The 14,806-nt window shown below is 44.0% G+C and overlaps 2 protein-coding genes across 4 annotated transcripts in view; one reads left to right on the top strand and one right to left on the bottom strand.

The window, feature by feature from the left end:
* Window positions 1-763: 763 nt before the first annotated feature.
* Window positions 764-11,344, bottom strand: purg (purine-rich element binding protein G). The gene has a single exon (XM_066711501.1). It carries the CDS (start codon window positions 11,020-11,022, stop codon window positions 9,946-9,948), a length of 1,077 nt encoding a protein of 358 aa, XP_066567598.1. The 5' UTR covers window positions 11,023-11,344; the 3' UTR covers window positions 764-9,945.
* The window catches only part of wrn (WRN RecQ like helicase), a 23,905-nt gene continuing 20,426 nt past the window's right edge, over window positions 11,328-14,806 (top strand). For all 3 annotated transcript variants that reach the window (XR_010817621.1, XM_066711500.1, XM_066711499.1), the window contains exons 1-5: window positions 11,328-11,687; window positions 12,349-12,448; window positions 13,302-13,423; window positions 13,646-13,791; window positions 14,641-14,789. Coding sequence is in view for 2 of the 3 variants with exons in the window: in XM_066711500.1 (XP_066567597.1) it covers window positions 12,380-12,448; window positions 13,302-13,423; window positions 13,646-13,791; window positions 14,641-14,789 (486 nt within the window). In the remaining variant the exon portion in view is untranslated. The remainder of the gene's footprint in view (window positions 11,688-12,348; window positions 12,449-13,301; window positions 13,424-13,645; window positions 13,792-14,640; window positions 14,790-14,806) is intronic.

Raw genomic sequence — 14,806 nt, 5'->3', positions numbered from 1 at the left:
TGGCCTGGGGTGTGTCTCCGTGTTCGCCTACAGGGCAACCGTTAAACCGCTCGGGCTGGCATTTCCGTGTCCATGGGGTTCCTCACAATGGATGGAGCTGTGGGTGTGGCTGCAGATGTTGGCATTAGTGGGGGTGGATCAGTAATGAAGGTAGGAGTCTCATTGGTGGAATGAAACTATGTCACTTACCACAAGCAGCACCTGCAGCAGTCGGTGCGGTTTCGTGGCACCAGAGGGACCCGCCTCACCGCCCTCTTGACCTCCACAACCATGGCGTGTCACTTAAAGGTCAAGTCAGTGTGGTTTCCGAGCGCTGGTGTTCTGGTGGGGGTGTTGGTTTGGTGTTGCGTTCATTGGTTATTGCGCCGGCCAGTCGCGTATGTGCCCAATGAGCAAACCATCATAAGGTCCTTTACCAGTCCACACAAAGACACAGGGACTCGATTACAGCAGCGGCCGTCCAACATGAGACGGAGGGACAGGAAGGGCAGCAGCCAAACTGAACATCAATTGCATTTTAAGATATGCAAAATATGCAAATAGAGTAGTTTTATAATTGTTTTCTTTAAAAAAAAAAAAAAACTACACAGGAAGTAATTAATTCATGAACTAATCTAAATCATTTTGCTTCTGCTGGGTAGAGGTTTCCCTGACCCTCACATGACTTTCTGCAAACATGGGGCTCATGAGAACGGGGGACAGGATCTCTGGTCCAGTCCAGAGCAAAAGGAGTTGACAGAAGAACAGGCACAGACAACAGGCATTTGATTCATCATGTATAACCTTTATTGAACAATAAAATAAAATAAAATAAAATAAAATAATGGATGTGCGGACAAATACTACCATAAGAAATGTATGTTCCTCCCCCCACCAAACAATACATCTGCGGCCATAGCTACCTGCTCTCTTGACTTCTTTTGTTTTAAATGAGCAATGATGGAATGATGGCGTTCGTCTTCGAAGATCAAAGAGCACTTCTACGGTAATTAAGTTACACCCCCCACACACACACATTGCAAAATACAAAAGTCTTTCCGCTGCACCGGTCGTGAGCGTGTGTGTAAGAAAGCACACTGATCTTGCGCAGATGTGGATAATGTTGTTTTGGGAGCTGTAAGGAACGGAATGGATGGATCGACTGCGGAGCTGCGCAGGCGCCCCACAAAGTCACTTTCCCACTATGTGTGCGAGTGAACAAAATGTCCAGTTTCAAGTCTTTTTTTTTTTTTTTTAATCTTTTTCTTTCGTCAGCATGCATGCAGTTAGGGTCCATATAAGCACCTTTATATCTGAGAATGTAGCACCGATTTTTTCTGTTTTTTTTTTGGACCGGACTAACTGTTGACATGCAAAATGTAAAAACTTTGAATTTTGGAGAAAATTACCCTACATGTTGCAACCAACAAACACTACAAGGCAATTAATGAATATTCATACAGTACCAAACATGTAGAACATGACCTAATACAGTACACACATTAAAGAAAGTGCTAGTTTACAGAACAATTGCTTTCTCGTTTAAGCCTTCTAATATTTTCTAGGACTATAAGAGGACAAGCTAATGTAGTACACAATCATTTAACCCCAAAATACACTTAAACATCTCTTTTTCACCACCATTTTTTTTTATCATTATCAAACACTTATATTTCTAAATTCCCACTGTTGCAACAAAGCCGTGACAAACGCAAAGCAAAGGGAAAACAAACCAGCAAAGGAAGCGTCTTCGATACCCATACTTATACAGCTAGCTATCTACATTACTATCAGCTCAGATACAGGTTTGTTTTTGAAAAAAGGCCTAAGGCTTTAAAAAGTAAAGTCTGCACTCGTTTTAAACAGGTCAAACTCCTTGCCATCCCATTCGTTTTAACCTTAACTGATTGTACTGCGTTCTGATGAGGTTTGAATGACGTTTTTATGATGTTAAGACAGCCGTCCAGACATTCACTCTGTTCTGCTCGGTGAAGAAGAGGAGCAGTATCTCTCCGATGCTTTTCGTCCTGTCTGTAATTGACTTGCACTGTTCGGGAAATATCCACATCAGTCCCCACTCAAAGCATTATTAAAGAAATGCACATCTCACAAACCAACTTAAATGTTACAATCGACTCAAAGTCGTGGCAATAAGGCTCTTGGTGGGGAAATGTGTTTTCTACACGACAGCAGCTTGTCAAAGCACTCCTGTCCCGGCAATAAATTCAGACATTTTTAATGACTTGTTCTGTCAAAAACAAAAACTCTGTTGTGGATTTTTCAGGTAAATGGGATATGCTAGACTGTGAGCCTTAGGTTACAATTTATAGAGGTAAATTGTAAGAGTTAAACACACACACAAAACAATAACCCATTTTTGTTGAGTGAGCAAAACATTTAAAATACTACCACAAACATGAGGGCACAACAAAGGATGTCTTCTGTGTAGGTGTAGCCCTGGCTTCTGAGAATACATACAATACTCAGATCACAGCTTTAAACCTTGAACTGGAAAAGCAGAGCAAACTGAGTGCAAATCCTCTCTGCATGATGCAGGTGGAAACCTGTTGCGATCAGCTAGCAGACACGAGAATAGACTTTCACTTCAGCAGCCTGGCGAGTGATTTGAATAAGCAGACTCATTCTCTTAGCCTGCTAATTCTTCCAGCTCTCTTGTAAAACCAATCACTTCCCAGACAAGCAAAAGCGTGTGATCCATCGGGACCGGGTCATTGCATTGGAATTGCTATATAAATATATTGTATACATCAGACTGCCATGCCCATCCTTCAATGAGTGGATTGTTTTTCTTTACTGTAAAAATATGTTCTTGTCAATCTTTCTATAAAATTAAGCAGTTATAGATATAATAGTATATGATGTATAATGTGATAATTGTTATTTACGTCTGAAAAGTAGCACACACAATAACTCATGGTATATTTTGCATCTTAAATTTCAAACATACGCAAACTCATCTTCAGGTGCTATTTTACACAAATGTATGCATAACAGAGAATCCTTAAAATATCAAAGGATAAAAGCAAACAGGAATAAGAGCTATTGGATACAATAATATCTTTCATTGCACTCAGTTCCATCTTCAAAAGAAACACATAGTAATATGGTTTTATAGGTATTAAATAAATATAGGTTAAAGTGTATATATAGTTACGCTTTGGAAAGAAAAAATAAAACATTTTGGAAATTTAAAGTGCTTGTTTACATGTATTTTTTCTGCAAACACTCTGTTATAGGTAAAGCAGACACAAGAAATACTCTCACCCATTATAGAGGGGCAAAAGTATCTGAGATGCCCCACATTATAATAATCATTATTTGGCTGGGGGCAAAACATTAAATTCTCCATTATAGAAGGTGAAGTTTAAGGTCCACTTACTGTCTATCACAACACAGTCAGACCGCTTTAAGAAGTGTAAATTGCACATACAAGAAGTCTTCCTTGGGCAAAAAAAGATTGTCAGTTTGGTCCCACAACAGTATGCCCTCCGAAGAAACCTACTCAGGTAAGCAGCATGTTTGTATTTTGTGAATTCATCTAAGCAGTAGCTTTGGGGAAAAGCAAAAAAAAAAGTGCTATTTTCACAAAGTGCTCTTTCAGACGTACCCTGCTGGTCTGTGTCACATCTGAGGTTTGTAATTATGAGACACACAGTCACCATACTGGACATTACAGCCAGGTAACGGTATACGACTGCCTCCCTGCCGTTTCACCGGCACAAAACATCCTATCAGCTGCTCAGTTGCCTAAACAGACGATCGATTCAACCCTGTGGATCTCAAATCCATTTTCAGCGTACGAGAAATCATTTGCCAGGCGGTCATTACTACCGAAGACCACACAGTATGAATCGAATTAAACTCTCTACTTAATTCCTCACTGGAAACCTAAAATGTCATTCCGTTTAAATCAAATTACATTGATTGTACTTATTTTCCCAGTATCATCTTCAAACTTCTGACTTTCACTCCTGCTTTCCTTCCTTTCCAGTTTAGAATCTGAAATCAAGTTTCTACAAGGTACTTTATTTAATGAAAGCTCCACCCCTCTCGAATCTAGTAGAGCGAAATATTCTACTCTCTCAAAAAAGGGTTTGAAATGAAATTGAAATGCAGGTTAAAAAAGTGCCGAGCATTTATATCCTGTTCCAGAATATAAACTGCAAACATTGAACATAAGTGCTTCAGAGTTGATGGTGAACAGCCTGTTGCGTCTCATACTGCATCACATGCACTGCACCACACAGAACTGAAGGATAGTGGACTTTGTGGTAGAAATGGACCCCCTCACCATCAACGTCCATTCACAGGCCAACAAGCATAAACCGGACAGTAAATACCCAGCCCCCCAGGTCCCCTCCATTCCTGTGTTGCTCCCCCGCTGTCTGGTCAAGCTGTTGCCCAACGTGGCCCCAGTCTACTGCCCAGAGGAACCACTGGGATCCCGACATGAGAGACATTATACCATTTGATTTTCTTCTCAAATGTTCAAAACTTATTCGGTTTTGAACAGATAGAATAACAAAATACGACACCTCCCACCCGTCTTTCATAGCCATGGATGATATGCGATGGTCTATTGTCTTATTTCTACAGGCCCATCAAGACCCCTTACACAATTCACCCTGCAGATCATCTTGGTCCACCGTCTTATGGAAGAGCAGACCACTGGTCACACAACAGCCTATAGTTTGACACAATGTGCATTTCAAATAGTTTCTCAGATAAAAAAAAACTATACATGTAAATAGAAACGGACAAAAATATTTATGTTCTTTAAATACACACGCACACTCACATATATATATATATTCCAATTACAGATCGATGTGAGTTCAATGTCTGCTTTCCCTCTTTCAATGTGCAAAATGTAAAGTGCATCTACACTACAGTCAAACATGAACACAGGGGGTTGTTTAGGAGGGCGTGTCATAGCTTATACTTTTTAATACGAGAACAGCAGCTGAACGCGAGAACGCACTGTAAAACAGCCCCGTCATCAGCGATAGTTTACCCGAGTGTTACAGTCTGCTTGGAGGAGACAAAGGGGGACGATACGCGATTGTGGAACTGATCAATCAGTACAACCACACTGAATTGTGCTTATCGATAATATCGAGAAAGAGGTCTCTGTACGCACAGCATGTATAGGACAATAAAAACAGCACCTACAATTAATAAATAACCCTTATGATCCATACTTAGGGCATAAGAGCAGTACAGGCCTGTCAGCACACATGTCCAATGTTATAGAAAAGGTCTGTGACTGAGATCATGCTTGGTGCTTCGTGAAGGACACGCGTGTAAAACTACAGGCATGCGTGTTTTCCTGGGTCTGTGTGGAATGCGTCGTACAGAGGATTTAATTCGTATGATCTGCATTAACAACAAGAGAAACTCCTCACTCTTTACTGGACATGTTTCTTTAATGGATCTGTAATTGGGAATGCATTTTCCTTCCCTCAGATTGATAATCTGCTCAGTTTAACTGCTTGTTAATGGAATGGGACACTTTAAAGTGCGACCTGAAAATACTCCAGGCAGTCACGTCCAGGGTGACTGGTGCACATGATCTGGAACTGGCGATTGACGTGGATTCTTCACATCAATTAACATCTTCATTTATAGCCGTGGGCCTTTCTTTTCCATTCAGGCGGCTGAATTTAATCTTCATAGCATCGTCTCTGGGAAAACATACACCTGTATACTTGTTTTCCTAACTACCTGTAGTTTTGATTCATTCATATATAAATATTTTCTTCATTATCATCGTAACTAAAAACTACTGGGGATGAAAAACCCCATAAATAAATAAACAGGGCCGATCCAGAGTTCTTGTCATCCACACCTACGCACGATATGCTGAAATGAAATGTACAAACTCCATCATGAAAGTCAATCAAGGTGTTGTGGAAAGAGTGCAGCAAAACCCACTTTCCAGCCAAGGACCCACTGCTTCGAAAAACAACCAACAACAAACTCAGAACTGCAAACACAGAAGCTTAGGAGGCACAGCCAGGCTTTAAAGTCATTAAAACAAGCGTCACATTGAGCACCATCATTAACTAAAAAGAAAAAAATATATATAAATAAGTCTGGGCCCATTCTCTAGTGCTTACACTACAAAGTCAAAGGCAGGAATTATTTCCCTTACCAGCTGAAGCACATGACGTGCGCGCGATCAAAGAGAATATATCCTATATTATATATCCTACGCTCAGTACAGCTGCAGACGACTTTACTCCAACACCGTAAAACGAATGGCCAAGCCCGAGTAATAACTCGGTGCCGATTCTTCCAACGATTTTTTCCAAAAAAAAAAAAAAAGTGTAAGACATTTGTAATATTTTCAGAGACGACAGCACTTATTTTCCCAGTGGGTAAGTGATGAGCAAGCTGTCCATCCCACACTACTTTACTGACACAGACAATTAGCCCCCAATTCACCCACGAGGAAAAGAAGGTCCAACAAGCCTGACCAGCCCGTAATCATGCAGGTCTCTTTAAAGCTTCCTTTAGACCCAAACCTGGCAAAGTGTTCTACATGTACAGGACTTTGTAACGCAAGACAAGTACAATTACCACTGAAGTCAAGAAAAGGGATAAACCCTATGGCTGCAGGAGCAATGGCTGTGCTCTGAGCACATCCCTGCTGTCCCAAACATGAAGACAAGGCAGCACTTCACACACGCCGAAGCTTTTAACCACTTTGACCTCCTTCAAAAGTGTAAAGAATCTCGTAAATCAGGGTGGACAGCCAGTCTGAGTCAGCCCTACAAACGACAGATTTAAAAAATAATATTCTGCAAATTATATAGAAGACCTATAAATAGGCTAAAAAAACCAAGCAACATTCATAAATAAGTTTGCATTTAATTGTAACGCGTTAACCTACTGTATGGATGACTTGACTGTCGGACTGCAGGGCTCGTACGGTTTTGGGTGTCGTTGAACGTGTATACGGACGATTAAAGACGACTAATCCACGGCACACACAAAGGAGATGTTCCGAGAGACTTGGGACAAGATTATTCCCAGTACAGTGGACGGGAACCAGTACAACCAGTAACGTATCGACAGTGGTCTATGTCTAGCTCTGACACTGAAGATGCACAACCCCTAATATTGCTCAACTAGCATGAACTGAACTTCACAGTTTGATTAATTTGTTTCTGAGATGAGGTACACATCTTACCCTTGAATGCAGAGCTAATACTCTACCACTGCGATTTAAAAATCAGATCGTGATTGTTTATGTAGATGTCTGTACATTGCTGGCATTAAATAATGTCATGCCATACCCAGAGTTTATCAAAATAGCCCTACGATAGAGAGAATTGTTTATTACAGAAGCGGAGGCTTACGTAAACTTAGATAAAAATAAAAAATAAAAATGAAACCCCCCTTGTATAAACAGGGATTTGGATGTTACATGTAAAAGCAGTATATATATACCTTATAATGATGGTATCTTAATTAAAAAAAATTATAGTGGAATTAACATTTTTCACGAATATTTCGACTCCTGCAAAAGCATAAAAGCTCCGTTACAAAAAGGCTGGCTTTCAACATCGCTGCGTGCGGTTTGATCAGTTTAAACAACATGTCTGTCATACAGGCCGACACTCTTTCCACTGAGCATGTCACGGCAAGCTTTCCGCTCTCAGGAGATCAGTCTAATGAAAGGGCTTGCAGGCGTCAGGTGTAACAGGTCTGCAGCGAACCTGCGGTCACAGGGGTTGGGGGGGGGGATTGCGGCTAAAAGGAAGAGCAACTGGTGAGTTTGCCAGCTGCTTTTGTGAAAATTATTTCAATTTCAGTTAAATTAGAAAAAAACATTTTCTTTTGAGCGCGGGACGTCTTTTCATATTCCACGTACCGGTCGGGTCTGGACGCCGGTCAGGATGTGATCAGTGAAAAGAAGGAAATACCATCCCAGCACGCGGCGATGTAAAGTGCTGTATTACTCTGCGGAGCCCTGCTATCTGCCCTTCACAATATCGTGCCTCGGAGCGCAGGCCCAGCACAAGAACCTGCAGCCCGAGGCCCGCTTCAAAATCCAGCCGTCGACCCATCGCCATCGATGCAGGTCACGGTTCACACGCGGAAAGAAAACATTGCTGATCTCACACTGCCCCCGGGATCGCGGTTCCTTTACGTTTTATGGCAAACAAGACAAAGCAAGGTGGAAACAGATGCTGGGTTTTTGGCATAAAGCAGGTTTTGGTGTCCTATGAGCGACCCCCCACCCCCACCCCCTCATAAGAACAAAGGTGCAGAAACCTTTCAGAGATGAAGAGAGTGAGGTATCTTGGACTGGACAACCACTCAACTCAAGGTAGGCTCTTGGGGCCCCAGGTTTCTTTCCGTGTTGCTTCAATATGAACAGACGGCCTATTACCCATCTCATATGGCCGAAAAACATCAAGGACACAGTTTCCCCAGAAAAACACCCTTCTGTTGCAGCTCACTGGTGTCTCTCTCTTGCTCTCCCTGGAATGGGCATCAAGAAACTAATTTTACACATCGAGAGAGAGGCACTAACTAGGGCAGTGGAAATACACACATTGTGAGGATATCTTTCTCTTTGCTGGTCTTTCAGTAGTGGTCGGGCTGAGGTGATGACATCACGTAATCAATATCCCATTGAATGGATTGGGTTTTGGGGAGTACTAACAGAAACGCAGACAATTTGACGTTCATCTCCACTTTGACAATGCTGAGCAACGAAGAGGAAAATTGATCACAATTGTAACTTGTCTATGTCTCCTTGGTATTCAACACACCGAGCCACTGAATTTAGAAGAGCCTTGTATAATGAAAGACTCATATCTGACACTGGACAGTTCCAGGACCCGACATTTACCAAGATTTACACCTTAATCTTCGTCGGACGGAGTCGGGGGTCATTTCTAATTCAATTCAGTTACAGAATTACAGAACCAGACCCGAACTCTGCCTGTCAGTGCCTCCAAGTCCCCGTCTCCAGGGACCCACGGCTGGTGTATTTATCTGAAAGCATCAAATACGAATTAACAACACTCACAGTAGAGCAACAGAGTATCGCACAGTCTGAGCTCTACGATTGAGGAGGTGTGATTAACGTCTATCACGTTTATATAGACTGTGAAGGTGCTCTGCCATGACTGGGGACCGGGGGTGCGAGTCTCCTCCTGCTGGGCATATTTTTAGTTTCTCTTAGCAGTTAGTGACTTTCATGGAAATGTATATACATATACAGCCGATGGCCCTTTTAAAGAGTTGAGTGTGACCCCGACTGGACCACGTCTTGTCAAAGAGGCCCATCTTTGACTTAATAACTGAACCTCAACTGAACATCAGTTCGATATTCAAAAGCTGCAGCGTACATAATATGAACACCCCCAGAGTACGGGGACAAGTGTAGTGACATCTGCAGGTGTGAACTACCAGTGAAGCAACTGCAAGCAAAACCTAATCCATCAGACCAAGACCAAGCCAATGTCAGTCATCATTTACAAAAAACACACATGTTTATCTGTGTATATAGACACACACAAACATACATATACACACACACACAGCTATCATTTAGATTGTGCAAAACTTAGTTCTGTTACATATGATTGTATGTACACATATACATACATAAACACACATCAATAATTGTATTTATGTAGGTCTATGTATATATATATATATATATATATGCATGTGTGTGTGTGTGTGTACTTTCTCAGACTGATGGTTTGAAGAAAAAATGAATGAATAAAAACGTGGAGAAAAATAAAATAAAAAACAGTTACTCATTTCAAAGTGCTAGTTGACTAGAGTCATACAGTACAGTATTTCAGAGGTACATCATTAGAAAACAAGATTTATAAACTATGTTATTGTCACATTTAGCTTTCTTGTGTAGGTGTGTTTGGATCTCACTGGCCGTTTACCCTCTCCCGTGAGCCGGGGTCAATCCTCCGGCTCCTCGCAGCTGTCCGCCCGGGTCTCTGTCCTCTTCTCCTTGCCGTGGCCGTTGAAAATCCTCCGCATCTCCTCCTCGTAGCGGATGAAGTTGTCCCCGAAGCGAGCCCAGGCCTTGAGCGGCACGGTGATGGTGTTGCGGTAGGGCTGGCGCACCTCGCTGATCTTCAGGAAGACGCCGTACCTGTTGGATCCCACGTCGAAGTAGAAGCGCTTGTTGTCCACCCGGAACGACACGGCCTCGGGCAGCTCCGCCGACTCCTCATGGTTGCGCCCCCGGCCCCGCTCTTCCCCCGCCGCCGCCTCCTCCTCGCCGTAGTCCTCGATGAGCTGCGAGAGCGCGTCGCGGAACTCGATGAGCCCCTGGGCGGGCAGCACGATGGTCTGCTCGATGCCCTGGCCGTAGTAGCCGATGGTGCCGTGTCCTCGGCTCACCGTCTGCCGGATGCGCAGGAAGCGGCCGCGCTGGTTCTCCTTCAGGTCCATGTAGTACTTGCGGTTGTCCCTCTCGATGAAGTCGCTCTTGAGGACGCGGTGGGTGGGCTCCTCCGACGCCGCGGAGCCGGTGGGAGAGATGGGCACTGCGTGGTGGTGCTGATGGTGGGGATGGGGATGGGGATGGGGATGCTGCTGCTGCTGCCGCTGCCTCCTCCGGGAGTCCCCGGGCTGGCGACCCTGGCCGTTGCTGTGCTCCTCCGGCCGGGCCACCTGAGCCCCCCGCAGCCCCAGGTGGGCGTAGTACTCGATGAAGTCGCCCAGGCAGTAGCGCAGGTCGGGGGCCATGGCCATGGACAGCGTCAGCTTGCTCTTGCGGATGTTGTCGTGCCGGCCGCGGCCGATCCACACCTCGGCGATCTTCAGGAAGCGGCCCCGGGCGCTCTGCTTCACGTCCAGGTAGAAGCGCTTCTTCTGGATGTCCACCCGCTTGGAGGCCAGCTCCTGGATCTCCAGCGCCGGCGCCGCCGCCGGGTAGAGGCAGTGCGGGGGATAGATGCCTCGGAGGCCGGCGTCTGATGTCATGCGTCCTCTCCCCCTCTCCATGCCTCTCGCACTCGTTTCAGCCATGATTATTATTCAGTTTTCTCCACAGTTTCGCAGCAGCGCCGCCGCTCGCCTCTCCATTCCCGGGGTGCAGAGAAGCGGTGAGGAGGGATGTGTTTGACGCGCAGTCGTCTCTAATGGCGCTTGTGTGTTTGTTGCCTCTGTCCTGGAAAGGTCAGAGCCGCCGTTATCCCTCAGACTCGGCTGCCAGCTCTTCTCCCCCCACACACATCCATGCATCTGTGCAGCCCCTGCTCGCTGTCCCGGAGAAATGGCAAGACCAGCCCCGGCAGCCGCTCTTCAGAGGGCGCTGGTCGCAAGCGCGACTTGTTGGCGGAGAAAGAGAGAAGGGTCGTGTTTTCACGCAGATCTGCGCTATCCCACCAATGGGAGCGGCGGGATTCTGCAGATCTGCGCAGAACTGCGTGAATCTGCGCTGCAAAAAAATAAAGCGACCGATTCTCCCCCAGCGCTGCGCAGTGGGGCAACAGGATACACACATTGCAGTCAATCGTGCGACTGGAGAGACAAACCGCAATGATCCGTGACGTTAAAAACCAATCCGACCGATTTGCTGAATATTAATTCACCCCAGACGTGAAATTATAGTTTGATGCTGTGACGTCTTCATTCTGCGACAACCGGAAGGGGTTTGACAGCAGTGTTTTACACATGGCGGCAGCTCCGAGGTAATGTTATGAATATTTGCAGTTCGTCGCAGGTGTGTGTATGGATGAAAAAAACAAATAAAGTATCAACGAGTAACCAAGTAAAGTGACTTAAAAAGCGCACATTTATTTCGCATGGTTAGACCAGAAATATAGTTAAATATCAAGTAACAATACCGGTAATTCTTACTTCCAATATTGAAGTTGAATAGCATTTATTTATTTCAACTTTTTAAAACCGCTATTTCATCTCATTCTATTACCACAATGCATGCTTTCAGGATGTACCATATGCTACGTTGCACTTTTCCTCAGTGTAATGAATGCTGTTTAACACAGACAGCAAACACAGACAACACAGCTGCTCAAAGTGCTTTACAATCTCAAACCTTTAGCCTCTGATTGTGTTCGTCAGCCATGTTTACTGGGTGCAACGCCAGCATCAGATCCGATCACAGCTTTGAATATGACTGAGGTCGTATGGGACTCAAACCACACCACGGTGTCACAATGTGTAGAGTGGTATATCTGCACCTTCTCAATCACCTTTATTTCATCATATCTACCCAATTAGCTTGAATGAAAATGTGTTTTTCCAATACTGGTGTAGCTACAAGTAAAGTCACCATAACATGGTTTATGCTAAACACACCCAGTCTCAATCCCCCACTTTTTATTTCAGTTTAAACAGATGATTTCTTTAAAATGAAACCATGGCAGACAGAAAACTACCGGAGTGGATGTCAGATGGAATGAAGGACACAGGCACCGAGCACAGCAAGGTAGGATCACTCACCTGCATGGGTCCACTTGGTCAGATCTGCAGGCACCATGTCCACGTGTCCATCCTGTACGCTGCTCGTATTACATGTATACATGTGACTATCCTGATCCTAATGAAAATAAAACCTTATTCCATTATGGGGTTCTGCAGTGTACAGTGCCAACAGTGGCGCTTTGTCCTGCAGTGGTTAGAGCTGCACCTCGAACAGATGCACCTCATTTGGTTAAGTTTATATATGCTGGTCTGCTTTGAGTTCCTATTCAAATTACACCAACGATTTATGTTTGTTTCACAATATACGTAGTCTGCCTAGCTCCATCCACTGGTTTTGTAGCTAATTAGAAGTTAAATGTAAGAGAGCTTTCGCCACATTATTCATTTATATAGTCATTGCCTGACATTTTTGAAGACCTAAACATTTTTGGAAAACACCACTGTCTTAAATTGAAGTGAACATTGTTACTTACAAGTATTGTTCTGCATAGCAAAAACCCCAAATGTCAATAACATTTTTATATTTTGAGCAGACATGTAAAAATGTCATCTTTTGTATATACTTGAACTGCAGAATGGCTTTTAACAGCGACCTTCGACTTTCCAAACACCTCAGCGTAAATAAAGATAACAAACGCACTCAATCTTACTCCAATATGTATGACTAAGCACTATCAAAGGATTTTATCAAGCAAACATAAACCACAATGGCCACAATGCCCCCAAACAGGAAATGACAGCTTTAATTTGTGTCTTGACTGAAACCATCTAATCGTCAGCTTGAATGTCAACAGTGTTTATTGTCCATGCATATCCTGTTTTTTAGTTCAATATGTTCCTTTCCCTGCATTTCACAGACTCTCCCAAGGTTCCACAAGAAGAATATCTTAGAAGATAGTCTTCCTTATCTGGAATTCGCCGGCTCTGTCGTTTACAGCTACGAAGCCAACGATTGCTCTTTCCTGTCAGAGGATTTAAGGTACGGATGTCGTGTTGTAAATGCGGATCCCTCTCTCGCTTTCACTCTGCGATTGTGTTCATTGTCCGTCAGGTGTAATCATGTGGATATCCTAAGATAAGCAACCGTTATTTCTAGGAATTCTATGGACCTTTTCCATGAATAAGTCGGTACATTTTTATTCCACACACTTTAGTTGCTGTGCCAAACCGTCTCATGGCTGATTTGTATGTTTCTCTTCAGGACCTGCCTTGTTCCCGGGTCAGCCGTGGGATTTGATATAGAATGGCCTCCCTCTTTCATCAGTGGCAAAGTGAAGAAGGTCGCTATGCTTCAGTTGTGTCCTTCGGAAGAGAAGTGCTATCTCTTCCACCTCTCTTCTATGTCAGGTGGGTTGTAAAACACGTCTGGTAATCTGACTGTTTCCACAAGCGCACATTCCAGCCAAGCAGCAGTCGACGACCAAACGAAAAGACGAAAAGGTTCTCATTTACATTGCAAATATGTGAATGTATTCAAAGCTAAGGAAATACCCTTTTCAGCGCTTGCTGTATGTAAATCCATTTGAACGAGCCGTGTGTGGAACTGGGTGGGACGGTGAATGTTCTGAACATCTAGGCTAAGTTGGTGAAATTGCACGTTTCCCCCCCATCATGATGTGTGGAAGTGGATCTATGCTAGTTTGAAAAATCATCTTCCCTCTTAAGAACATAAAGTGTCCAATCGAGAGGAGCCCATTCGCCCCATCGTGCTCGTTTGGTGTCCATTAATATCTAAGTGATCAAGGATCCTATCCAGTCTGTTTTTGAATGTTCCCAAATTGTCTCTTCAGCCACATCGCTGGGGAGTTTGTTCAGATTGTGACGCCTCTCTGTGTGAAGAAGTGTCTCCTGTTTTCTGTCTTGAATGCCTTGAAGCCCAATTTCCATTTGTGCCCCCGGGTGTGTGTCTTAAACTCGCTCAATAAGGAGAAAATTACAGACTGAGGCCGAGAGTAACTAGTGTGTCTGAGAGAGGGAAAGGGAGAATGGCAGCCTAGTTGGAAATAGCTATCTTATAAACCTCATCAACTCCTGTCAACACAGCACTTCTGCGTCGGTCAGTTGGAAAGATATTCCATCATAGATTAGGAAGGTCGAGTATATGGTTGTTGGCCCTATTGGATTTGGTAAACGCCCCCGAGTCGTTGTTTGCGTACTCTGGTGCAGGCGTTGCTCTAACAGCTCGGCGTGTTTCAGGGTTTCCCTCTGGCTTGAAGAGGCTGCTCGAGGACCAGACCATCAAAAAGGTCGGGGTTGGAATCGAGGGAGACATGTGGAAACTGATGAGCGACTTCGACATCAAACTGAAGAACTTTGTGGAACTGGCAGACTTGGCTAACAAAAGAGTAGGTGTGAATTTTGT

This window comes from Amia ocellicauda, chromosome 8 (genome assembly GCF_036373705.1).
Source record: "Amia ocellicauda isolate fAmiCal2 chromosome 8, fAmiCal2.hap1, whole genome shotgun sequence".
NCBI lineage: Eukaryota > Metazoa > Chordata > Actinopteri > Amiiformes > Amiidae > Amia > Amia ocellicauda.
This window is presented reverse-complemented; position numbering and strand designations above follow the sequence as displayed.